Source organism: Rattus norvegicus, chromosome 10, assembly GCF_021556685.1.
Source record: "Rattus norvegicus strain SHRSP/BbbUtx chromosome 10, alternate assembly SHRSP_T2T, whole genome shotgun sequence".
Classification (NCBI taxonomy): Eukaryota; Metazoa; Chordata; class Mammalia; order Rodentia; family Muridae; genus Rattus; species Rattus norvegicus.
Window position 1 is genome coordinate 69,318,159 of NC_141543.1, and position 23,807 is coordinate 69,341,965.

A 23,807-nucleotide genomic window follows, 5' to 3' on the forward strand; every position below is an offset into this window, starting at 1 on the left:
CTTAAAGAGAACAAGGAGAGGCCAGAAATGAAGCTCTGTTCTTTTATGGGAAGAAAAGAAAACCTCCCCCAGAGTGCTTGCTGGCTCTCCCTCACCCCTCCTTCCACTGCCCTAAATATCCCTCTGTGAACTGGGGGGTGGGATGGGACAAGCACCTAGCCAGGCACGGATGTGCCTGATCAAACAGTAAATCAATAACTGCTTATGGGAATGAGTTGGAAGTTATTCCGGGCACCAAACGTTTTGTCTGTTTTAGCTCATGGAATCTTTCAACACCTGATGAGGCAAGGCACCATGGTCCCATTTTATAAAAAGTAAGGCTCAGGTGGGGGTTGGGGATTTAGCTCAGTGGTAGAGCACTTGCCTAGCAAGCTCAAGGCCCTGGGTTCGGTCCCCAGCTCCGGAAAAAAAAAAAAAAAGACCAAAAATGCGCATGTGCATGTGTCTTAACGCATATGTTTTGGGGCTGGGGATTTAGCTCAGTGGTAGAGCGCTTACCTAGGAAGCGCAAGGCCCCGGGTTCGGTCCCCAGCTCCGAAAAAAAGAACCAAAAAAAAAAAAAAAAAGTAAGGCTCAGGAAGATTATCGTGACTGGCTCAGAGGGTGACAACACCGGCTTTCTTCCCACCTTCCCAACTAAGCTTGTTATCCCTCCTGCCCATGACCCTGCTGACTCTGGTCTTGGCGAGGGTTCTGTTTCCCAGCTCTCCTGGGGCTGGGGTTCTGGGAATGTGACCCTTTGCTGCAGCTGTGTTTGGAGGATGGGAACGGGGCGGGGTCAGAGGATGAGCAAATAAAGGCAGAAACCCAGGAAAATAGGAGCTCTTCTTCAGTCTGATTCTTTCCCCAGGCAAGACAGTGAGACTCCAGAAGCTCCGAGCCCAGTTTGCCAAGGCCCTCTGCTAGAGGCCTGCCATGGCATCTCTGAGGCCCTTTTTCATACTAGCCCTGCTGGCATTGGTTTCTCTGGCTGACCAAGGTGTGGGAGGGGATTGGTGGGCATCTAGGGTAACGTAGGGTGGGCAGGTGCCCTAGACTGGGTTGTAAATCTGATATTGCCTCTCGTAGAGTCATGCAAGGGCCGCTGCACTCAGGGTTTCATGGCCAGCAAGAAGTGTCAATGTGATGAGCTTTGCACCTACTATCAGAGCTGCTGTGTTGACTACATGGAGCAGTGCAAGCCCCAAGGTGAGGTCAGAGCCCCGATGGCTGGGCCAGGGTCCCTCCACCACTGGACACTCACTACGTCCCATTCTGCCTGCAGTGACCCGGGGGGATGTGTTTACCATGCCAGAAGATGAGTATTGGAGCTATGACTACCCGGAGGAAACCAAGAACAGTACCAGCACTGGCGTGCAATCCGAGAACACCTCTCTACACTTTAACCTAAAGCCTCGAGCCGAAGAGACTATAAAGCCAACAACTCCTGATCCTCAGGAACAGTCAAACACCCAAGAACCTGAAGTGGGGCAACAGGGAGTGGCCCCAAGGCCTGACACCACTGATGAAGGAACCTCTGAGTTTCCAGAAGAAGAGCTGTGTAGTGGAAAGCCCTTTGATGCCTTCACAGACCTCAAGAATGGTTCCCTTTTTGCCTTCCGAGGTGACTCTGTGGACAGGTTTGATGGAGGTAGTGTCTGCCTTAGGAACATCTGCTTCTCACACAGTTTCCCCTGTTCTAGGTGAGTATTGCTATGAGCTAGATGAAACAGCAGTGAGGCCTGGGTACCCCAAACTCATCCAAGATGTCTGGGGCATCGAGGGCCCCATCGACGCTGCCTTCACTCGCATCAACTGTCAGGGGAAGACCTACTTGTTCAAGGTACCAGACCTAAGTCTGAATCAAGGTAAAGGGTGACATGGAAGGTGCTGGGAGCTGTGAAGACAAGGCAGTCAGAGACTCCAGGAGCTAGTGACAGTCAGTTTAGGATATAGGACTGCTTCTGTCCCCAGCAGTATGTCTCCACTCTTTCATCACTCTTTTCATGTCTGCCCTTCAGGGTAGTCAGTACTGGCGCTTTGAGGATGGTGTCCTGGACCCTGATTATCCCCGAAACATCTCTGAAGGCTTCAGTGGCATACCAGACAACGTTGACGCAGCCTTAGCCCTTCCTGCCCACAGTTACAGTGGCCGGGAAAGGGTCTACTTCTTCAAGGGTACTCAGGGTGGGAGGAGAAGGGGGCAAGTGGTGGAGTCCCTATGCTATCCCTCCTGATGCCATCTGCTCTGCTCCTCAGGAAAACAGTACTGGGAGTATGAATTTCAGCAGCAGCCCAGCCAGGAGGAATGTGAAGGAAGTTCTCTGTCAGCCGTGTTTGAGCACTTTGCCTTGCTTCAGCGGGACAGCTGGGAGAACATTTTTGAACTCCTCTTCTGGGGCAGATCCTCTGGTATGGAGGGAGGGCAAGTCTGGCTTCTTTTTCTGGAAAGTGGGTTTGAAGTAGGGCTGGGCTGTGATGGTGAGGGGTCTGGGGGGGAGGGGCCTGGAATTGTGGCACCATCGATCAAGAGCTGTTTGCTCTGGCTAGACTTTGCTTCTGTTGACTTTGGGGAGTAAGGCTTGGCTCCATTTGGACCCCATACCTTGGACTTTGCCTAACACAGGAGAAGGAGGGGCTGTGGCTGAGGGGCTTAGAAGGGGCAGAGATATGAGGGATACAGTGGAAAGAGGACATAGGAAGAAGCACTGGAAAGGGAGGCTGGGGCCTGGGACCTGGGTACTGAGTTGTGTGTCTTTTTTTTTTTTTTTTTCTCTTTTCTTTTCTTTTTTTCGGAGCTGGGGACCAAACCCAGGGCCTTGTGCTTGCTAGGCAAGCGCTCTACCACTGAGCTAAATCCCCAACCCTCTGAGTTGTGTGTCTTAGGCAAGGCCTAGCAAATGAACTCGAAAGGTCCTACTGGAGCTGGGTGAGGCGGCACATGCTTTTAATCCCAGTACTCAGAGGCAGAGGCAAGGGATCTCTGAGTTAAGGGGCCAGCCTGGTCTTCATAGAGAGGTCCAAGCCAGCCATGGGTAGGTGCTGAGATCCTGTTTCAAAAACAAACAAACAAATAGGTAGATAAGTAGGTAGATAAGAGGATAGGCAGGCAGACAAACAGAGACATAATGCCTTGCTGGAGGAATCAAAGCCTGAATCCTCAAAGTGCATTAACCCCTTCCCTGTTACAGATGGCGCCAAAGGACCCCAATTCATCAGCAGGGATTGGCATGGTGTACCAGGGAAAGTGGACGCTGCTATGGCCGGCCGCATCTACATCACTGGCTCCACATTCCGCTCTGTCCAGGCCAAAAAACAGAAGTCTGGGCGTCGAAGTCGAAAACGCTACCGTTCACGCCGAGGGCGTGGCCATAGCCGCAGCCGCAGTCGCAGCATGAGCTCTCGTCGCCCATCGCGTTCAGTCTGGTTCTCTTTGCTCTCCAGCGAAGAGAGTGGGCTAGGAACCTACAATTACGATTATGATATGAACTGGCGCATACCTGCCACCTGCGAGCCCATTCAGAGCGTCTATTTCTTCTCTGGAGGTGGGAGCCCCTTCTACTCCGTAGACTGGTTTTGGCTAGGCCTTTCCCGCAGGTCCTGGTCCCTGGATGCTGAACACAGCCTGTAGATGGTGACCCTAACTGCCTGGTGTTCACCTTCCCTTCTGAGAAAAAGCTGTTTTCCTTCTTGGGACCATGGACAGGACCAGGCAGAATCTCACATACCCTCTTTCCATTCTCTCTTTCAGACAAGTACTACCGAGTTAACCTTAGAACACGGCGAGTGGACTCTGTGAATCCTCCCTACCCACGCTCCATTGCTCAGTATTGGCTGGGCTGCCCAACCTCTGAGAAGTAGGAATCAGCACCCACACAGCTGAGCTTCAGAAACCTCGTCCTCCAGCTTTTTCCTCCCAGCCCAATAAAGTGTTGGCCCCAAGTTTAAGACTACTGTCTTGAATAGGGTGGACAGCCCTGTCCCCTTGTCTTAGGGTTTTACTGCTGTGAACAGATACCATGACCAAGGCAAGTCTTATAAAAGACAACATTTAATTGGGGCTGCCTTACAGGTTCAGAGGTTCATTCAGTTCATTATCAACAAGGTGGGAGCATGGCAGCATCTAGGTAGGCATGGTACAGGAGCTGAGAGTTCTACATCTTTATCTGAAGGCAGCTAGTGGAAGACTCACTTCCAGGCAGCTAGGGTGAGGGTCCCATGCCCACAGTGACCCACCTACTCCAACTATGCCACATCTTCAAATAGTGCCAGTCCCTGGGTCATGCATATTCAAACAATGACACCCCTGAATAAAGGAGGGCAAGTGGAGCTCTCAGGACTGATTGAGGGACAGAGAAGACCCTCCCTGGGCTCAGGTGCTCTTCCTAAATCAGAGCATGGGGGCTTGTGAGACCCCTTCCTTCTGAGGCCCTGCCACCTGTCAGTTTCCCAGGCATCGTCCCCAGGTGAGCCTTCTTTGATCATGGAGTCAACCAGGACCTTGGAGGGCACGAGTAACAGGACGGGGTGGCATTCAACTCAGCTTTGCTGTCCATCATAAATCTGTGATACAGTTAACTCCTGAGCCACAGAGAGACAGACTTCTACAACATGAACCCTAATGGGGGCTTTTCTCCGAGGCCTCTGTCCTGGGCATAGGGCAGGGAGAGAGAGGGGGGAGGGCAAGAACAGGAAGGACTCGACATACAACTCCTCCCTCATAGTAAAGCAGCTCAGAGCACCCTCACGAAAGGGGGATGCTATAAATGTAAATGTCTTTGTGAACCCCTGGTTCACCTATGGAGTCTTCCCTGGCTCTAGGATGCTGGGTCGGCAGCCCTGAGGGCAAGCTGGTGGTGACATCTGTTCCCTATCCCTGCTGACAGGAGGCAGCTTCAACAGCATCTCCATCCTATCCAATTTCACTGTGTAGTCCTCAGAGAGTGGGGCAGGAATCCACCCTCTTTCCCCTGAAGGAAGCCAAGACCAGTATACTTGGGAATTTTAGGGCACAGCTGAAGCTGTGGGTTTCTGTGGTTTGAGGGAAGAATTTCACAAAGTACAGGATTGAAGGTGTAGACTGTCAGAGGCTGAGGTTGAGGAGGGAGGTGTAACCAGCTTCTTGGTGAAGGTGGGGTGTGCATCAATCTAGTCAAACCCAGATCTCTACCAACCCCAATCCTGCTGTGTTTCCCACTTCTCAACCTATCTTGAATGAATGCCAAGCCTCTTTCCTCTAGAGGCGGGGCCACCCACTCTGAACGGCTTAAAACCCTAAGGCCCAAGTCTGGTGTGGGACATAGCTGGGGCATGGCTCTCTAGCTCCTCACCCTGTGTCAGCTCCATGGCCAGTCCTGTGGAGGCATCTCCAGGTGACCTGGTGGGGAAAGGGTAGGTAGGTCGAGGAAGTGTAGCAAGGTGGGATGGGGAAGGGTGAAGAGAGGAGGGAATAGGGGTTGCAGAGGCTGACCAAGCCTTTGAGGCTGGGGTCTTGGTTTGATTCCCATCCTGACCCACAGGCTGTGCCAGTGGGTTGGGTCCCCATCGGAGGAAGAGGACCACTTTTAGTGTTGGGCAGTTGCTGGAGCTGGAACGGGTATTTGCAGCTAGGCCCTATCCTGACATCAGCACCCGTGAGCACCTGGCTCAGATAACTCACCTGCCAGAAGCCAAGATCCAGGTGAGTCACAAGAGCCAACTTCTGGGCTCAATACACAGCCTTTTCTCTCTGGGATGCCCTCAAGTTGTTTTCTGTCCAGTGTGCGTGCTTGTGTGTGTGTGTGCGAGTGCGCAGACATGTGTTGGTGCCAAGATCTATCCCTTTATCTTTCCTATCAGGTGTGGTTCCAGAACCGTCGAGCCAAGAGAATCAAGGACAGAAAGCCAGGAGCCCTAAACGCCAGGCTGGAGCTTCCCCCAAACTGTTCTCTTCCAGACACTCCCCAGCTATCTTGGGACCCTGGAACACCAAGCCATCCTCTACACTCTACCAGTTCAGCTCAGCAGACTTCGGCATGCCCACCACAGACCTCCTGCCTAGCCCCCATTTTGGGTCCAGGGCAGAGTTGGTCAGGGGCTAAAGCTGCAGCCCCATGGGGGACAAGTGAGGTGTCAGGAGTTCACTCTTTAGAGCAAATTGTTCCTCAGACTTCACTGGGCAACCTGTCTGACCTTATCTATACCTCAGCCATCGTCACCAATGTAGACCACTCCTAACTTAGGTGTAGAGCTTTTAAACCTTGGTTTTGGCTTTATAGCCAGCCCACCGTCTCTCCTAGGGAGCAGGTAAGAGAGAACCCTAGTTGAGGTCCTGTGCAGTGACTTGGCATCCATTTGGGAGCACATGCCCTTTGTCTCATCAGAAGGTACTGTCAAGGTAAGAGACCATAGTTTTCACCTTTACTGACAGGCTTCACTCGCCAACTCCTATTATCTTAGCTGGATGATCTCTTTTCCAAAGGGGCAGCCACCAGTCTAAGAAGGCCCTCAGGAGCTCATATGTGTGCCAAGGAAAGGGTACTAGACTGCTGGGACCCACACTTTCACGGTTTGGGGCTCCACTGCCCCACTTCCTGCCACCTGGACAAATTAATCAGAGCTGTGGATTTGAAGAGAGTGATATTAAAGTTACAGAAATAGAAGCCTGGGTCTAAGGTTGATTGAATTTCCCCAAAGATCAGATTGGCTGATCTCTGATGTGGGCTTTGGGCACAACCTGACAGAACTGGGGGTGGGGGCTGTTGGTATCATTGTCATCTGTAATACTGACTAATCTCCAAATAAAACAACTCTTTACTTTAATCTGGATTTTTGTGTTGCAAATTAATGGGGATGAGGTCTGCCTGCCTGGGAAGTTTATCTGCCATTACCAAATCCCTGATAGGGCCAGGTGCCACAGACTCTGGGTTGGAATCATGTCCAGGCTTCTGCTGAGCTCAGAGCTCTCCCAGGCTCTGGGGTCACAGCAGGTTGCCTCCACCTCTGGAGCTGCTTTGCTTTGGAGAGAAGCATGGGGTCTGTGCTCGTCTTGCTGCAGGCAACCCTAGCTTTGCTATAGAGCGATGACTCTGGAATCCTGTCTGCAGAGGAAGTAAAGAGCTTCATTTGATGACACACAGTTAAAAACCCATTAAATGCTACTTCCTGCTGCTTTACAGAGGAACTCAGGAGTAACTGGTAAAGCTGGACATGCTGTCCCTCTGACCAGCTGCCATGCGCCTCATAGAGTGCTTTGAATAAAGTAGGGCAGAGAGAGAAGTGGTTGAGAGAATTCACGTTCCTGTTATGACCTGGTCGGCTAGCTCTCCGCACTCTGCCTGGGTACATGGAGCAGTCCCTGCAGCGTGGCTCTCTCTTGCTTTCCCCAGATGTTAGCATAGCGCCTGGCACACAAAACTGTTGTTGGTGAGCTTGATACCACAGAAGCTTGTCGGCCTGTGTGGAGGGGCTGGGATCTAGTGGACAATCCCTCCCCACAAAGGACCCCAGGTTTACTGAGACACCCTAGGCTGGTCATAGTCGTTGGAAGAGATTCTGATGGAGTCAAAACCTCTAGCATTTGGAAGACTTTCTACTTAAATTCAGGTACTTAAGGCTAGGATAGTTTGGCATACAGGGAACATTGGGCACATGCGCACCCGCACGTGTGCACGTGCACACGCACACGCGCGCGCGCACACACACACACACACACACACACACACACACACACACACACACACACACACGCACACACCCCAACAACGCTTAAGATGAGACTTTCTGACCCAACCTTCAACAGTCCTGGTTATCAGAAACATTGTAAAATGCCACTTACAGATTGTTACACTTGACACTCTCCAGAGTAAGAGGAATGAGTAAACACAGTTGACAAACTGTCTACTGATCTAGTTAATGAGAAGCTTAGCAAACAGACAGTCCAGAGAGAGGGCTCAGTAGGTAAAAACATTGGCTATACAACACAGACAAGCAGAATCCAGAGTTGGATATGATGGTGCATATCTATAGTACAACACTTCTACAAAGTGGAGATGGGAAAAGGTGCCCTGGAGAATACAGTGCGACAGCAGAAACCAGAGACCTGCTTCAACAACGAAATCCTGAAGGTTGCCCTCTCATCTCCATATGAAAACCTTGGCACATATGTTCCCCTATTTATATTCACATCAGGATGTAAAATATACTTAAAAAATGGAGAGAGAAGACAGTATGAGAGCACTGCTAGAAATAAAGTCTACAATTAGGAACAGAGGGGCTTGAGGGGCTGAAGTGACAGCTCAGGGTTAAGAGCATTCACAACTCTTGCAGAGAATGGAGGTGCAATTCCCAGCATCCACACATAGCTTTGTTCTAGTCCCTCTTCTCATCTCCTGTGTGCATATGGTCCACATATAGTCAGACATACACAGGGAAGGAAGGAAAGGGAGGCAGGCAGGCAGGGAGGCAGAAAGGCAGGACAAACAGACCTCCAAGGCATATGCCTGAATCCTAGGGGCCAGGAGGCAGAGGTAGAAATCAGCCAGGGCTACACAGCAAGACGCTGTCACAAGTGGAAGGGCAGATATTGAACAACTCACAGAATTATGCAAGTTCTCTGCTTTGTGTTCTTAGAGGACCAAAAACAAAATACACTGAACACAATAAATATTTATTGAATAAATAACATCTTTCAAGTGCCTTAAACAGATTCTCTAACTTACCTAAGTTCTGAAAAGTATAACAAAATGAAGACAACGGGACAAGGTAGACATCTTTGGCTCCATTTGGAGGAGGGCCATAGCTCATCATCAGATTTCTCTCAGGCTGTTTGACTTCTGGAAAATGGTCTGACACCATTTCCTTTTCTACAAAGAGTTAGCTGCCTCGCTTCTAGTTCCATCATCCTGTATCAACTGGTTTTTCTTCTACTGATTGATGCCTGTCTTCTGATTATTGGGCCAGTTCAAGGCAGTATAGTCCATCTGGGGGAAAGGCCTGGATTCTACTTACTTCTAATGAGAAAAGCCAGACTCAGTAGACCCCAGAATGGACCAGCAAAGGCAGATGGGCACTGGATTCAAAAGTTACTGAGATCAGTTCTTTTAAAGAAACACTGTTTGAATCTCCTCTATCCCTCCCCAAGGAAATTCACAGCAGACAGGGCTCCCCAAAGAACCTGACCTGGTCCTCTGACTAATTGGAGATGAATACAGAGAGCACGGTGGGATGACTGAGAGTCAGTGATGGGCAAAGGAGAGCCTGGGGCTCCCCAAACTCCTTCCAGACACTGATGGTGAAGCACGTCACAGCTCGCCCAGTTCTCCTTCCATTGCCCTTACCATGACGTACAGCTCTGCCAGACCTACCACCGAGGCAACGATCAATGCAGCCAGCACTCTCTGCAGGGGAAGAATTAGGGATAAAGGATGTTGGCCAGCACCCAAATCTGCAAGCCCTCAGCACCCCGAATGAGGACTGAGATTCCCTACTCCAGTCCCTAAGTCATCAGTTCTCAACCTGTGGACCACGACCCCTTAGAGGGTCAAATGACCCTTTTGCAGTGGTCGCAAATCAGACAGCCTGCATATAGATTTACATTATGATTTGTAACAGCAACATTACAGCTAAGAAGGAACAATAAAAACTTTCTGGTTGGGGTCACCACAACATGAAAAACTGTATTAAAGGGTCACAGCGTCAGGAAGGGTGAGAACTATTCCCTTAAGTTGTAAGGGAAAGGTAGCTCTTGGGACTGCTACCCACCCCAGGACTATTGGAAAGCTAGTGTCCCCTGTTCACTGGATAAATATATCCAGCTGATTAACCCAACAAGGGACACTTTGTCCTGTCCAGTGCCTACTCACCGAGGCCATTTCTGTGAAGATATACTGGCTTCCTAGGTAAGTGCAGACAAAGGCAGCTGCCACTGTGACAATGAAGTTGAAGATGGTGATGACCAGAGCCTTCACTGACCTCACTTTGAAAACAGTTCAGAGAAGAAACATTTAGGTCAGCATTCTCAGGGAGGACTAATTACCTCATGGCTGCCTCCCCATCTATTGTGTTCTCTTCAGAGACCAAGTCTGAATAGCTTGGCCTTGATCCCACAATAGTGCATTAGGAAGGAGGGCCATGACCAATCCCAGGGAGAGGCTTGAGCAGCCTGGGTTTCTAGCACCTTACCTTGCTTTCCTAGGTCACTGAGAGTCCCCCCACACTGTGCATCCTGGGAAAAAGTAAACAAATGAACAAAACTGTAAAACCAAACAACAACAAAACAGATGACTTCAGAGTGAGCAGTTCAGAAGTCCCCTCCCCCAGCCCAGTGTCAACCTTTCTATTCGCCAACACACTAACTCTGCCCTTCCGTTGGTTCTTTAGCTTGGGACTTGGATGGTGCCTTTTAGATCATAAAAAGGAGGATCCAGGCTCCCAGGACCCATCTACTTTCCTCTGTTACAGCAGAAACATGCCAAAGAAGTCCTGTCAGGAAAAAGAGGCTACAGGCACACCTGTAATCCTAGTATTTGGGAGGCTGTCTGGGCCACAGAAACCCATAAACGAAAAAGCTCCACTGCTCATATCCATTTCTGTGACATTTAAGAATCAGTCACCAGGGCTGGAGAGATGGCTCAGAGGTTAAGGGCACTGACTGCTCTTCCAGAGGTCCTGAGTTCAATTCCCAGCAACCACATGGTGGCTCATAACCACCTAAAATGTGGTTTGGTGCCCTCTTCTGGCCTGCAGGTATACATGCAGGCAGAGCACTGCATACATAATAAATAGATAAATAAATAAATCTTAAAAAAAAAAAAAATGTTACCATCTAAGCCCAGAGTCTTAGTGAACACACCAAAGACTCTTTTTTGGTCCACATAGAACACAAGTCTTACAGTTCTAGAACAGTGTATAAACCAAGTTCAAATTCCCACAGTTTTCTTTTCTTTTTTGAAACAGAGTCTCACTTTATAGTTCTGGTTGTCCTCAAACTCTGAGATTCATTTGTCCCTGCATCAGGAGTACTGGGGTGTGTGTGTCATTACCTGACAAGTGACGTTTTGAGTGATCCGCTTATACTCCTCATTGGCTAGCTGTATCTTAATCTTCTCTAGCCGGGCAACTAGCTCTGGATTCTAAAGCAAAAATAAGCACAAGAGAAGAATGACATTCTTCTACGCATTTCTTGTTACAGAATATATCATAATCATTGGTTTTTAAGTACACTGTAGTCCTAAAGGTGCTGGGATAGCTGCAAACTAGTTATGCTTCCACTGCTTTGGAAAATGATTTATTTACTGGATCTCAGTTTTCCAAAGTTGCCAGAGAAGGTTTCTTTCTTTGATCTTAGATTCCCAAGAGTTTGTTTTTTCTTTTTTAAAATCTTTTGTACATGCTCATAAACCCAAGCAGTAGTGTGTATGAGGAGGTAAGAGACAACCTTTGGGAGTTAGCTCTTTCCCTACACCCTGTGGGTCCTGAGGATTGAACCCAGGTTGCCCTCCACGCTTGGTAGCAAGTATCCCACTCATTGAGGTATTTCACTGCCCCCCAACCCCCAATTTTATTTATAGATTGGTGGTAGGACCCTTGTCAAGTACTCTTCTGAGCCGCATTTCAGCTATTCCAAAGAATTAAAATCTAAGATTTCAAACCTAAAAGTTGATTAATAAATCCCACACCCAACTCTCACAGATCTGTCTGTTACATACCCGGGGAGGCTTCACAATCTCTGGAAAGTAGATTTCACTGCCTTCTAGGAGTTCATGAAGGTATAGCATGGAATCTGGAAAGAAAAAAATGTTTCACGTAACGACCCATGTAGCCGAGGCTGGAAAGCTGATAGAAGGGGGTATCCCTAATTTTTATCCAAATAAAACATGGCTGTCTCTGTTAACTCATATATATGTTGTTGAGACAAGGTTTATCATGTAGACCAGGCTCGCTCAGAAAGTCATTATATGATCAGTCTAACCTTAAACTCATTAAGATACACCTGCCTATCTCTTGAATTCTCATGTACCTCATCTAGACCAAAATTCACAATCTTACTGCCTCAGCCCCTCAAATGCTAGGATTTCAGGCATATGCCATGCCCAGCCTTGTGATCATTTTCTTTCTCTCCTTGTGTTTATTCATTTATTTTTCATTTTACTCAAGATAATTCTCAACTAAGAAAAATCTAGGGCAATTCCACCTAAGTATATTTTTAGTGCCACACGGTTTCACTTTAACAGTCAGTTTTCAATTACCCTACCAATGGTAAGTTATTTCTGTGAAAATAATAAATCCATCCTAGACAGAGACAGGATTGAGTTGTGATGCTAATGACTCAGAGGACACTGTATTAGAGGATCTTTCTCTAAGGTTCTCTTAAGTCTGAATAGTTGATCATCTACCTTTTGCACTTCTGGCCAGGATATGTCAATTCTGGCAAAACATGTTACATGCTAGTTTATCCTATTCCCTACCTTGACAGATAAATAGGTCTGAAGAGGAGAAATGACCTCTTTAAAATGTCTAGAACTAGATGCAACTCTCCAGTTCAGATCTTTCAATCTTTCAATAGTTTTGTTGTTGTTGTTACCGCTTCCCTACCCTCACCCCTAAACTGGGGGCCTTGTATTCTCTCCCTTTGCCTTTGAGATGGAAGGAAAAATCATTTTTCCCAAACAGGATAAGTTCACTATAGATACATGGCCTCAAAATGGAGAAACTCAACCTGGCAGATAGTACTGGGCTAGACTCTCGAGTTCCTAAAAAGTCACATGGACTTAGGTGGACCTAAAAAAGGACTCAACAAATTCTGAAAATACGTTTTGTCATACACGAAGAATTTTCACGGAAGTTAAAATGGAGTCCTAAACCCAGGGTTTATGAGAAGGCTTTTGGAGTGGATAAATGAGAACTCAGTAGGCATTCGAGAGTGGTAGGAAAAAAAAGAAGAACGACTCAGAGGGGATTAGATCTGAAAATAAGGCGGCGACTCTTGATTGGGGACCGCTCACTTCTTTCTCTCAGGTGCTGATGCAGATCTCGGATCAGACGGAAGGAAACCAGGCGCCGGGGGCCCGTGGCGTTATCACTGCCCGCGTGTTTCTTCCCCAGAGCAGCCTCGAGCTGGGCACGCAGCTTTCGGGGCAGCTGCTCCCGTTCCAGTTCTCCGCCAGGATCCAAAGCGCGAACGAGTCGTTCGCCAGCAAGCAAGGAGGACGCCATTTCTGGCTCACGCTCTGATCAGGTGATCCCAAACTCGGACTTCCGCCCACCAGCGCCGGATGTAGCTGGAGGAGCACACGCGGCCGCGGGGGGCGGACCCGAGGGCGAGGGAGGGGCTTAGGCGCGGGGCAGTGTGGGGCGGGGGCGGGACGGCGCCCCGCCGCGGGTCGGGCCCTGTGTCAGCAGCCGAGCGGGCGCTCGGGCGGGACATGGCTGGCTGTGTGGCCCGACGGGCCCTAGCAGTGGGCAGCCGCTGGTGGTCTCGGTCACTGGCCACGACCCGAGGGTCGAGGCCACTGTGTGCGGTCGGTGGAGCAGGGGCCCTTCCGCCGGTGGCCACAGCGACGGCACGAAGGCATCTGTCGTCCCGGTGAGGGACGGAAAGGGGGACAGGGAACCGGGCCCAGACTCTAGGGAGCATTTCCTATCTAGCCGCTAAGGAAGCCAGGAGGCCTGACTCTGGGCAACCGGAGTGTCACCTGAGAAAGGGTGCGGAGCATGGAGCCGACATGCGCTGCTTGGGACATGTGCCAAGAGCAAGAAGGGAGCACTGCCCAGGACCCTGGCAGTGCAGGGAAGCTCCGAGGGAGAACAAGTAACTCTTCTTAAGGGAATCCTGCCATCCTGGCTGGAGTCCTCAGCACCAGTAGTGGGCTGCCATTTAATGGCCCTTTTGGGTCAGTGGCTCTCAGATGCTTTTATGGGGGAAACAAGTCGACTTAAGTGCCTACCTTTGTGGGTCCTACTTCCATGTGACCTTGGGGAGACTGATTTTGCCCATGTGACTTGGGAAATAGGGTTCCAGGCTTGGGGGTGGTGGTGTAAACAAAGCCTTGTAGGGATCAGACAGGACTGAAAAGTTGGGTATGAAGTTAACATTTCCAAAATAAAATCGCAGTGCTCTGACGGTCCATAGCAGAATCAATCCTATTTAAAAGGTTAACTGACCTGATGGTGGTTGAGGGAGGTATTGGCTATTTAAGACAAGTAAGTGTGAAAAGACACTGGGTGGAGAGACTGCAGTAAGTACTAAGTGTAGTGCTGTGTGAGGTGCCTTTGGAAGTCTAGAGATGCTAGGTCCTGGGGTCATGTTTACAGCACAGGTGAATGTGTAGAATTAGGAGAATCATGCTATGTAGCCAGGTTGGCCCAGAACTTGTTATTTATTTTCCAGCCTTAGCCTTAAGAGCCCTGGGATTACAGATGTGTGGAACCATGTTTGGTTCAGAACAGTTTGTCAAAGTAGCCAATGCCAGGCATAGTGAATACACTGTCAAGGAGCAGTGGGTAAGAGAAACAGAAGAACTGCTCTGCTCAGAACGAATGCTCTTACACACGAGGCATTTCTCTCAGAGAACAGAGTCTTTCATGGACTCAAGGCATGCATGGCAGTAGTTAAAATACAAAGTTGGAAGGATGGTTAACCCACTGTTAACCAGGAGGGCGGGTGAAAGTGTGCACGACCTTGGGAATGCTAAGTAAAGACCGGAGGAAGTAAGTCTGGAGTAGTTACACAAAACCCTGGAAGACTGGGAGAGCTGTCACCAAGCGGATGCCTAAGGCTGGATCTTAGAGGAAAAGCAGCATCCTGATCCTCCGCTGTCATTGCCCTGGTCCTGCAGTGTGCTAAGGGGCTTTGTTCGTTTGTTTGGCTTTGCCTAACTGAGGACTGCTATCTTCTTTTCCTTCCCGATCAGAAACCGTGCTGAGGGCAAAGTGCTGGAGACAGTTGGTGTGTTTGAGGTGCCAAAACAAAATGGAAAGTATGAGACGGGACAGGTATGTATTGCGCTGGGTCAGTGCCCATTTTCATGGACTATTCTGTTTCTGAGTGGAGCTCGATTTGGTCAGAATACTGAATCTTAGTGGTATTTGTATCTTTTCATTCCATATCCCCTTGCCCACCAGTCTTTTTTTTTTTTTTTTAATGTATTTATTTTTTTATGTATGAGTATACTGTTTCTGTCTTCAAACACACCAGAAGAGGGCATCAGATCTCATTACAGATGGTTGTAAGCCAGCATGTGGTTGCTGGGAATTGAACTGAGGATCTTTGGAAGTCATGCTCTTATCTGAAACATTTCTCCAGCCCACCCACCAGTCTTACAGACAGATGCTATACTGCTGAGCTATCCCCCCAAGTTTCAATCCATTTTCATTTTGATGGTAGACTAAGAGCATACATTTGGGGCTTGTTTTGAGGGGCTGTGTAGCTCAGTTTAGCCTTGAACTCTTCTATAACCCATGGTGACCTTGAACTTGCGATCTTATTACTTATGGAACACTGGGGTTGCAGGTATATGCAACCACGTTCAACTCAGAACCACAAATTTAAAAAAAACGTTTCTTTTTTACATTTATTTAGAATGAGTGTATGCACATGTGTGCGTGTGCCCAGGCACAGAGATCAAAGGGCAGCTTGTGGTAGTGTGCATGCTTGTGGGCGAGTGCATGTGCACTGGAGTCATACGCTTCTAAAAGATGAGATTTCTGGAGATAGGTGTATAGTAGCATCTAATCCCAGCGCTCCAGAAGCAGAGCCGGAAGGATCACTTCAATTTTGAGGTCTAATGTGGTGATACTCTTAAAACACAGTTAAGAGGCAGGCGATATGGCTTACCTGCTAAAAGCACTTGCTAAGGAAGCCTAGAAGTAAAGACGGAGGACAGAGCTGATTCCATAGTCGCATAGCACCAGGGAGTCCAATGCCTCGCACTTCCTTGGGTCCCTGCACTCACATACACACATATGGATACCTGCACATACCTAACTAAGTAAAACAAATCCTTAAAACAGACAAAAAAAAAAAAAAAAAAAAGTAATCAGTGGCTCCACACTGGACTAAGACGTGGGCAGATCAAGGAAAGTTCTTAGAGGCCAAGGTGACCTGAAGAAGGGTGAGTGGGGTCAGCCCAGTGAAGAGGCATGAGAATACTTCAGTTGTCTGGGTTAAATTTAGTGTTTGATGGCAAAGCTGGGAATATTGTCCCAGGTGCCTCCACCCATGCCGCTTCATGGTCAGGGCCCACCGGGATGGATTTGCTAGACAGCAGGCTCACTGAGGTCTCTCTCTCTTCCTAGCTATTTCTCCATAGTGTTTTTGGCTACCGAGGGGTTGTCCTGTTTCCCTGGCAGGCCAGACTGTATGACCGGGATGTGGCTTCTGCAGCTCCAGAAAAGTAAGTTTTTCTCTGTCCTATCTCATGGTGTCCTCAGGTGGCCTGACTTGTCTATATGCAGTTGGGGTAAAAACAGCATCCCCTTGGTCTTTAGAAATAACCCCAAGCTAGGCATGGTACTGCACACATTTAAATCCCAGCACTTGGGGGGGGCTGGAGAGATGGCTCAGCGGTTAGGAGCACTGACTGCCCTTCCAGAGGTCCTGAGTTCAATTCCCAGAAACCACATAGTGGCTCACAACCATCTGTAATGGGATCCGATGCCCTCTTCTGGTGTGTCTGAAGAGAGCTACAGTGTACTCATATAAATAAAATAAATTTAAAAATTTGGGCTGGGGATTTAGCTCAGTAGTAGAGCGCTTGCCTAGCAAGCGCAAGGCCCTCAGTTCGGTCCCCAGTTCCGAAAAAAAAAAGAAAAAAAAAATCCCAGCACTTGGGAGGCAGAGGCAGAAGGATCTTTGTGAGTTCAAGGCCAATGTGGTCTACAGAGTAAGTTCAAGGCCAATGTGGTCTACAGAGTGAGTTCAAGGACAGCAAAAAAGCCAGAGCTTTGTAGAGAGACCCTGTTTCAAAAAAAACAAAACAAAACAAATAGGAAAAAAAAAAATAACCCAGCCAACTAAAATAAAAGAAATAATTCCAGCCTGTTTCTCTGGCACTCGCCCCCATGGAGACAAAAGTTTTAAGTATATGGGGTCTCTTTGGGCCTCCCCAGAACCCGTCTGCCCTTCCTTTTTATAAACTCCTACTGCTCTCCCTTTTCATAATCCAAACCCCAGAGGATGTTCTAGGGGATTGCTTCTGTTTTTACTTCCTTTCTTTAAAAAAAAAAAAAGATTTATTTGTTTTTATTTTGTGTATATGGGTTTCTTTTTGCCTGGATGTGTCTGTGCACAGTGCTCAGGGAGGCCAGAAAAGGGAGCTGGAGTCTCTGAGACTAGAGTTACAGATGGTTGTGAGCCGCCATGTGAGTGTTGGGAACCAAACCTGGGTCCTCCCCAGGTTTAGAGCAGCCAGTGCCCTTTAAACACAGCCATCTTCTACCCCTTCCTTATGAGTATTACTAGTCTTACTTTTTTATTTACTTAAATATTATTTATTACATAGCCCTGGTTGTCCTAAACACATAGAGATCTGTGTCTCTGCCTCTTGTCAAACCAGTGCTGGGGAGGGCATGAGTCAGCACACCAGGCTCTTCTTGGTTCCTCCCTTTCTGAGGGTTTTATTTTATAGAATGTATATTAGTGTTCTGCCTGCATGCAGGACTTTTTGCCACATTCATGCAGTGCTCCTGGAGGCCAGAAGAGGGTGTAGATTCCTCAGAACTTGAGTTAAAAACTGTGTGACCTTCTTGTGGGTGCTGGAAACTAAACTTGGGTCCTTTAGAAGAGCAGCTGGTGCTCTCAACCACTAAGCCCTCTTTCTAGCCCTGCTTCTTGGTTTCTTGATGTCCAGTTGGAAATCTTTCTGTTAATCTCACATCATCAATAAGGTACATTAAAAGAGGGAAGTTCCGGGGTTGGGGATTTAGCTCAGTGGTAGAGCGCTTGCCTAGGAAGTGCAAGGCCCTGGGTTCGGTCCCCAGCTCCGAAAAAAAAGAACCAAAAAAAAAAAAAAAAAAAAAAAAAAAAAGAGGGAAGTTCCACACATAATCACAGCTAACCCTGGGGCGAAAGAAGTATAAGGTTCTCGTGGCCTTGGGGCTCACATACCAAGTGGACTTTTTTGTCCTGGCCCTCTTCAAGGAGGTGCCCAGAGTGGTAACTGCAGGGGCCCTGGGGATTCCATCGTTTGCCCTGACTAGGGAGAGGCTGGCTGGAGGTGTGTTGAGCAAAAGCCAACCTATGCCAAAACCCCTTTAGATCATGAACCAGGCCATTTAGGAGAGGAGATGGCAATGAACGGAGCCAAGCGCAGCTTGTTCCCCTCTGGGGTGACCTAGGCTGCTTCTCATCCCACAGAGCAGAGAACCCTGCTGGCCATGGCTCTAAGGAGGTGAAAGGCAAAACTCACACTTACTATCAAGTGCTGATTGATGCCCGTGACTGCCCACATATAGTAAGTAAGCAATGTGTGTGGGTCTGGGGTCCTCTCCATGGGAAAGGATTTTACTCCTTTAGGGACAAAGAGGGGTCAGAGAGAGCTCAAGTCAGCTCTGGGCCTTAAGGCCTCAGGACTGGGTGGTAGCTAAGGAACCTTTGAATCACCTTTTGCTTTAGTCTCAGAGATCTCAGACAGAAGCTGTGACTTTCTTGGCTAACCATGATGACAGCCGGGCCCTCTATGCCATCCCAGGTGAGGAGTTAGCATCCAAATGGTACCTGAGGAGCAGGGGTCTGGTGTCTGAGGGAGTGGAATCTGATGTTTTATCATCTGCTGGGAGGGATCATGGTACTGAGAACTGTGATGCCAGGGTCGCCTACCTTGGGCAAGGCCAGAAGGTATTTCCTCTCAGTTTCATTCTTGTGCTGTCTGAGTCTTACCAGCTCTGTCTCTGTGCCAGGCTTGGACTATGTCAGCCATGAAGACATCCTCCCCTACACCTCCACGGATCAGGTTCCCATCCAGCATGAGCTCTTTGAGAGATTCCTTCTCTATGACCAGACAAAAGGTAGTCTCTCAGCAAAGGGGAAGTGGGTGGCTTGCCCAGGACCATGGTTTGGACTAATGCGCCGTCTCTTCTAGCCCCTCCCTTTGTGGCTCGAGAGACGCTCCGGGCCTGGCAAGAGAAGAATCACCCATGGCTGGAGCTCTCAGACGTGCACCGGGAGACGACCGAGAGCATCCGTGTCACCGTCATCCCCTTCTACATGGGCATGAGGGTGTGTGCCTGTCTGCCTGGGCTTCTTCCTTCAGGGCTTCCCAGATTCAGTGTGGTATCCTCATGTGACTAAAGTGTTGGGAGTGGGAGTGTATCTGAACCTAAGCCCTCCCCCACAGTTCTGCCTTCAAGTGCTCATGTGCATATGCAGGGTAGGGTTGAGGTAGCCTCTTGATAATGGCCAGCATCATGACCATAGACCCATAGACCAGAAAGTAGTCCTTCATGCCAGCTTTCCTCTAATAGAGGAGATCTTTCTTGTGAGAAATACATACATACTTGCCTGAATCAGTGTGGATTGTCACACTTTATCTTTAATAGCTGGATATTTACTGATCTGTGTCTTGCCTCACTCTAAGCTAGGCCTACAGATACAAGTATAAATGGAAGACTTCCTCACTCAGACACGGGATGTCAGCATCCGTCAGAGCAGGACAGTAAGAGGGCTGTGAGGACAGGTCAGGCTGGCAGGGACACTGGTGAGAACAGAGCCCTGTAGTGGATTTCTGCTAGCATCCAGCTCTGTTGATTTTGACAGGATTATAGAGGGGGCAGAACAGGAAGGATGCAGGGAGGCTCTTGGCCATAGTTTTCCCACAGTCATCACTGGCTCCAGTCACAGCTTCATCAGCCTCTGCGCCTTCAGGAATACTTCACTTGAGATATGTTGATTGAACAGACTTAAGTCTCATCCTCAAACCTTTTCCCCCTCCAGGAAGCCCAGAATTCCCACGTCTATTGGGTGAGTGTCTCCTTGGCAGCAGCTCAGGAATAGTCTGGGGGTGGTGTGGAGGCACGGCGCTTGTTGTGGGCAGGGTGGATGCCTCCATCCACACTGTTAAGATGTAGATGTCAGCCTTTGTTGCTTTTTACTCTGGAATTCTGGGTGGGCTGGCCCAAGGATCATTCTTCCTCAAACACAAACTTTTTTTCCTCACAGTGGCGATACTGTATACGCTTGGAAAACTTGGACAGTGACGTGGTACAGCTCCGGGAGCGGCACTGGCGGATATTCAGTCTCTCAGGGACCTTGGAAACAGTTCGAGGACGAGGGGTGGTGGGCAGGGTGAGCATCATTGGGCCACTATGGCCTAGTTGCTGGTCCTGTTAGCAGGCCTGGGAACCTCGTGTATGTCTTATTCCTCTCCAGTATGGATAGTGTGTGTTCCTGTGTGTATGGGTATTCGTGTGTGGTGGGGCAGATGGTCTGTAAGCTGTCACGGATGAAGGGTAAGACTTAGGAGCTAATTAATAAGGGACTGGGGATGTAGCTCAGGTGGAGGAGTGCCTGCCTTCAGTCATGAGTGACTCCAGCACCGCATTAACTGAGCATGGTTTTTGTGCCTTTAATCTTAGCACTGTGAGAGTTTAGGGTCATCCTTGACTACCTGGGATACATGAACCTCTGGCTTGAAACACATACCTCTGGAAACCAGGTCCGCTCCAAAAGCAGCAAGCACTTTTAACTGCTGGGCTCTCCAGCCCCCAAAGCTCAAGTACTTGCTGTTGAGTAGCAGGTCTTATTGAAATGTTTCCCTACCCTGCTCCCACACTTGGGGTCAAACTGGGGGCTTGATGCATGTTAGGCAAACACTCCAGCTACATTATACCCAGATGGCATGGCTTTTAAAAGCTTGAACTTGTAGGAAGTGAGTCAGAAGGATCAGAAATGTAAGGGCATATTTGGGCTACATAAAAAATATGAAACCGACCTGGGTTACATGAGACCCTGTTTGTTTGTTTGTTTGTTTGTTTGAACAAAAGCAAAACTATGGGCTGGTAAAATGGCTCCATGGGTAAGGGTGTTGCTTGCCGCTAAGCCTGCTGACTTGGGTTTGGTCCCTGGAACTCATGGTAGAAGGCAAGCACTGATTCCCTGAAGTTATCTTCTGACTTCCATGTATCAGACAGGTTGCATGTATGTACATGAATGAATGCACACACACCTCCCCAATAACAAACAAAGGCACTCTGATTATGGAACATGCACCAACTGTGTCATGTCTCCTTGCATTTATACCTCTACTGGTTCTTGATTTGATGTTCCCTGTCTCTAGAGAGATAAGGTCACGAGTATATTAATGTCATCCAGCATCATTGTTAAAAGAGACTTGGAAAAGTAGGGGGACAAGTAAGCATGGCTTGGGCTGGGTGTATGGCACACGCCTGTAATCCAGTACCCCAGAATTTGAGGTATGATTATTATTGTGAGTCTGAGGCCAGGCTGGGCTATGTGTTCTTTAAAAAAAAAAAAAACCAGGGGCTGGGGATTTAGCTCAGTGGTAGAGTGCTTACCTAGGAAGCGCAAGGCCCTGGGTTTGGTCCCCAGCTCCAAAAAAAAGAACCAAAAAAAAAAAAAAAAAAAAAAAAAAAAAACCCAAAAATCCTAAATAGGGCTTGCCTTCAAATTCCAGCTACACATTCTGGAATTTTGGACTTGTTTTGTTTTGTTTGTTTCTCAAGACAGGGTTTCTCTGTGTAGCCCTGGCTGTCCTGGAACTCTGTAGACCAGGCTGGCCTGTAGATCCTCCTGCCTCTGCCTTCGTAGCACTGCAATCAATGGTGCGTGCTTTTACATTCGGCCTACGCAAGTTATGTAACAGTGTTTCTTACTGCTAAACTAGAGATCACACATAGTACTTCACGGTCACCGAGACAATAAAATCAGCAGGCACAGGGCCTGGCTGGCACTTGTTCATTTGAGAGAATGTTGAGAGATGTTTTCAAAGTCTGCTTAGCACTCATCCTTTGGTGCCCTTTTCCTAAAGACAGAAGGAAAGCCTCAGGTTATTGGCTGAGCAAGCCATTATGAATTTGTCTGCTGTCGTGGTTGCTTGGATGAAAGGAAGCATCTGGTAAACACATGGTGGCCCCATGGTGCAGAGAATGTTTCTGGGGCTTGGCCTGATCCATTCTGCCCGGATTCTTTTAGGAACCGGTGTTATCCAAGGAGCAGCCTGCATTCCAGTATAGCAGCCATGTCTCTCTGCAAGCTTCCAGTGGGCACATGTGGTGAGTGTATGCTGGAGATTATGTTCTCAACTCCACAGAAACTGCCAGTTAGCAAAGTGAGAGCTGGGGCTGGGTGTGGTAGTTGTTGGGTGTGGTACTTGGACACCTATAATCCCAGCATTTGGGAGACTGAGGTGGGTTTATGAGTTCTAGAACAACCTGAACTACGGAGTGAGACTATTTTGGCTCATGCCAACAATAAGAACCTGAACAAGCTGAACTTGTGGTCAGTTCAGCAGAGGTCCTGGGATGAGCACAGATAGGTGCTAGTCACTGCTGTGTGGTAGTGTGGTTTTCATGACTTTTCGTTACTTACAACTTGTGGCCTAAGGACTTAGGTCCCAAGACTTGGGACGGAATTGCTAGTATACTTGGGTTCCCCCATTAATCTTGAGTACGGAGGGCCACTTATGGAGTACATATCCAAATGGCAGAATCTGAATATTAGTGCGTTTTGTGTATGGTCAGAGGTTCTTGGATCTCTGCTTAGATTATAATCCCAGCCTTCCTCATCCAGTGCTGGCTCAATCAGAGGACATGGAGCCACACAGTTCAAGAGGCCTTTCACCCTCTAAACCAGCCTCTCCAATCCCTAGGGGCACATTTCGTTTTGAGAGACCTGATGGCTCCCACTTTGATGTTCGGATCCCACCCTTCTCCTTGGAAAGCAATAAGGACGAGAAGACACCACCCTCAGGCCTTCACTGGTAGGCCAGCTGAGGCCCTGGTTGGCCCCTACGAACAACAGCTCTCAACCCGTAATTGCTGCAGAACTCTAAACCTCTCCCTACTGTGGGATTCTTTTTTTTTTTTTTTTGGAGAGAGATGGTAACTTTTCTTGGAAGACCCACATAAGACTCCTCCAAGGTTGGCCCCTGCCCAGATTCTGCTTACACCATGTTCCAGCAAAACTCTGTGTTCAGTTTCCACATGTTTCCTGGAGTGTGAGATGTGGTCAATAAAGCAGTGCTCACTTGGCCACCATGGCCATTTTTGTCTTAGGCCCCCTTGCTGGCCCTATAAGAACTCTTAGTTGCTTTCCGTGCAAAATTTCTTCTAGGGAGCTGCTGGCTCTGCTAAGGTATGTCTTCCTCAGAGGCCGGACATCTCCTGGGGGCAGTAGTTAACAGTGGACAGCACTGGACTAAGTTCTCAGTCTCTTTACTCTCTGCCCAGTGGAGAGGAGGCCAGCATTTAGAGTTGGACTGACCTGACTATAAACACAGATTACCCACCAGCACCCCTGGCTTCACTAGGCCTGGAGAAGAGTGAGGCAAAACCAGTCAGGTCTCCTGGAGCTGTGGGTTTCTGAGAATTGAGCAAAGTCTGTCAAGCATCCAGACCACAAGTGCAGGAGTTTAGCCGAGAAGCAGCTTAGGTTGTGGTCAGTGACCAAGCCAAGCCGCTTTCGGGGCTACTTTCAGGTGGACAGGAGTCAGAATTGGGCTGCATCTTGCCCCAGTTCTTAGGGTTCCTTCACCTCTGTAGTCACTGTTAGAGGTCCTTTCATTCTTGCATTATTAAATCTCAGTTCCAGTCCTTGTGAGTATTGTTCTTAATCTTCCACCGGGGGAGTGGTGTGTGGGTCTGTAGGACTACAGAGGGATGAGCCTCTTGACCTA

The 23,807-nt window shown here is 48.6% G+C and overlaps 4 protein-coding genes across 5 annotated transcripts; 3 read left to right on the forward strand and 1 right to left on the reverse strand.

Moving 5' to 3' along the window:
• The first annotated feature begins 836 nt into the window (after nucleotides 1-836).
• On the forward strand, nucleotides 837-3,921 carry Vtn (vitronectin). Its single transcript, NM_019156.2, is given in 8 exon segments — nucleotides 837-979; nucleotides 1,069-1,188; nucleotides 1,265-1,603; nucleotides 1,683-1,822; nucleotides 2,001-2,157; nucleotides 2,239-2,391; nucleotides 3,171-3,524; nucleotides 3,731-3,921. Coding segments are annotated over 8 exon segments (1,437 nt in total). The 5' UTR covers nucleotides 837-915; the 3' UTR covers nucleotides 3,841-3,921.
• Nucleotides 3,922-5,254: 1,333 nt separating this feature from the next.
• On the forward strand, nucleotides 5,255-6,786 carry Sebox (SEBOX homeobox). Of its 2 annotated transcripts, XR_015630945.1 has the most exons (4): nucleotides 5,255-5,351; nucleotides 5,499-5,659; nucleotides 5,818-6,355; nucleotides 6,440-6,786. XR_015630945.1 is itself a non-coding variant. In NM_023951.1 (3 exons), the coding sequence occupies exons 1-3, from the start codon at nucleotides 5,324-5,326 to the stop codon at nucleotides 6,193-6,195; spliced, it is 567 nt and encodes a 188-aa protein (NP_076441.1). The 2 variants fall into 2 exon arrangements, 1 of the variants encoding a protein (NP_076441.1); NM_023951.1 differs by lacking the exon at nucleotides 6,440-6,786 and having other exon boundaries at nucleotides 5,324-5,351; nucleotides 5,818-6,195.
• A 1,819-nt stretch (nucleotides 6,787-8,605) lies between these two features.
• Nucleotides 8,606-13,173, reverse strand: Vma12 (vacuolar ATPase assembly factor VMA12). Its single transcript, NM_001024992.1, is given in 6 exon segments — nucleotides 8,606-9,356; nucleotides 9,822-9,934; nucleotides 10,141-10,183; nucleotides 11,001-11,090; nucleotides 11,667-11,740; nucleotides 12,963-13,173. Coding segments are annotated over 6 exon segments (627 nt in total). The 3' UTR covers nucleotides 8,606-9,260.
• Nucleotides 13,174-13,344: 171 nt separating this feature from the next.
• Nucleotides 13,345-23,724, forward strand: Poldip2 (DNA polymerase delta interacting protein 2). Its single transcript, NM_001401983.1, is given in 11 exon segments — nucleotides 13,345-13,543; nucleotides 14,871-14,952; nucleotides 16,255-16,352; nucleotides 18,314-18,410; nucleotides 18,572-18,647; nucleotides 18,856-18,963; nucleotides 19,038-19,174; nucleotides 19,889-19,915; nucleotides 20,114-20,239; nucleotides 22,106-22,185; nucleotides 22,782-23,724. Coding segments are annotated over 11 exon segments (1,107 nt in total). The 5' UTR covers nucleotides 13,345-13,382; the 3' UTR covers nucleotides 22,897-23,724.
• Nucleotides 23,725-23,807: the final 83 nt, after the last annotated feature.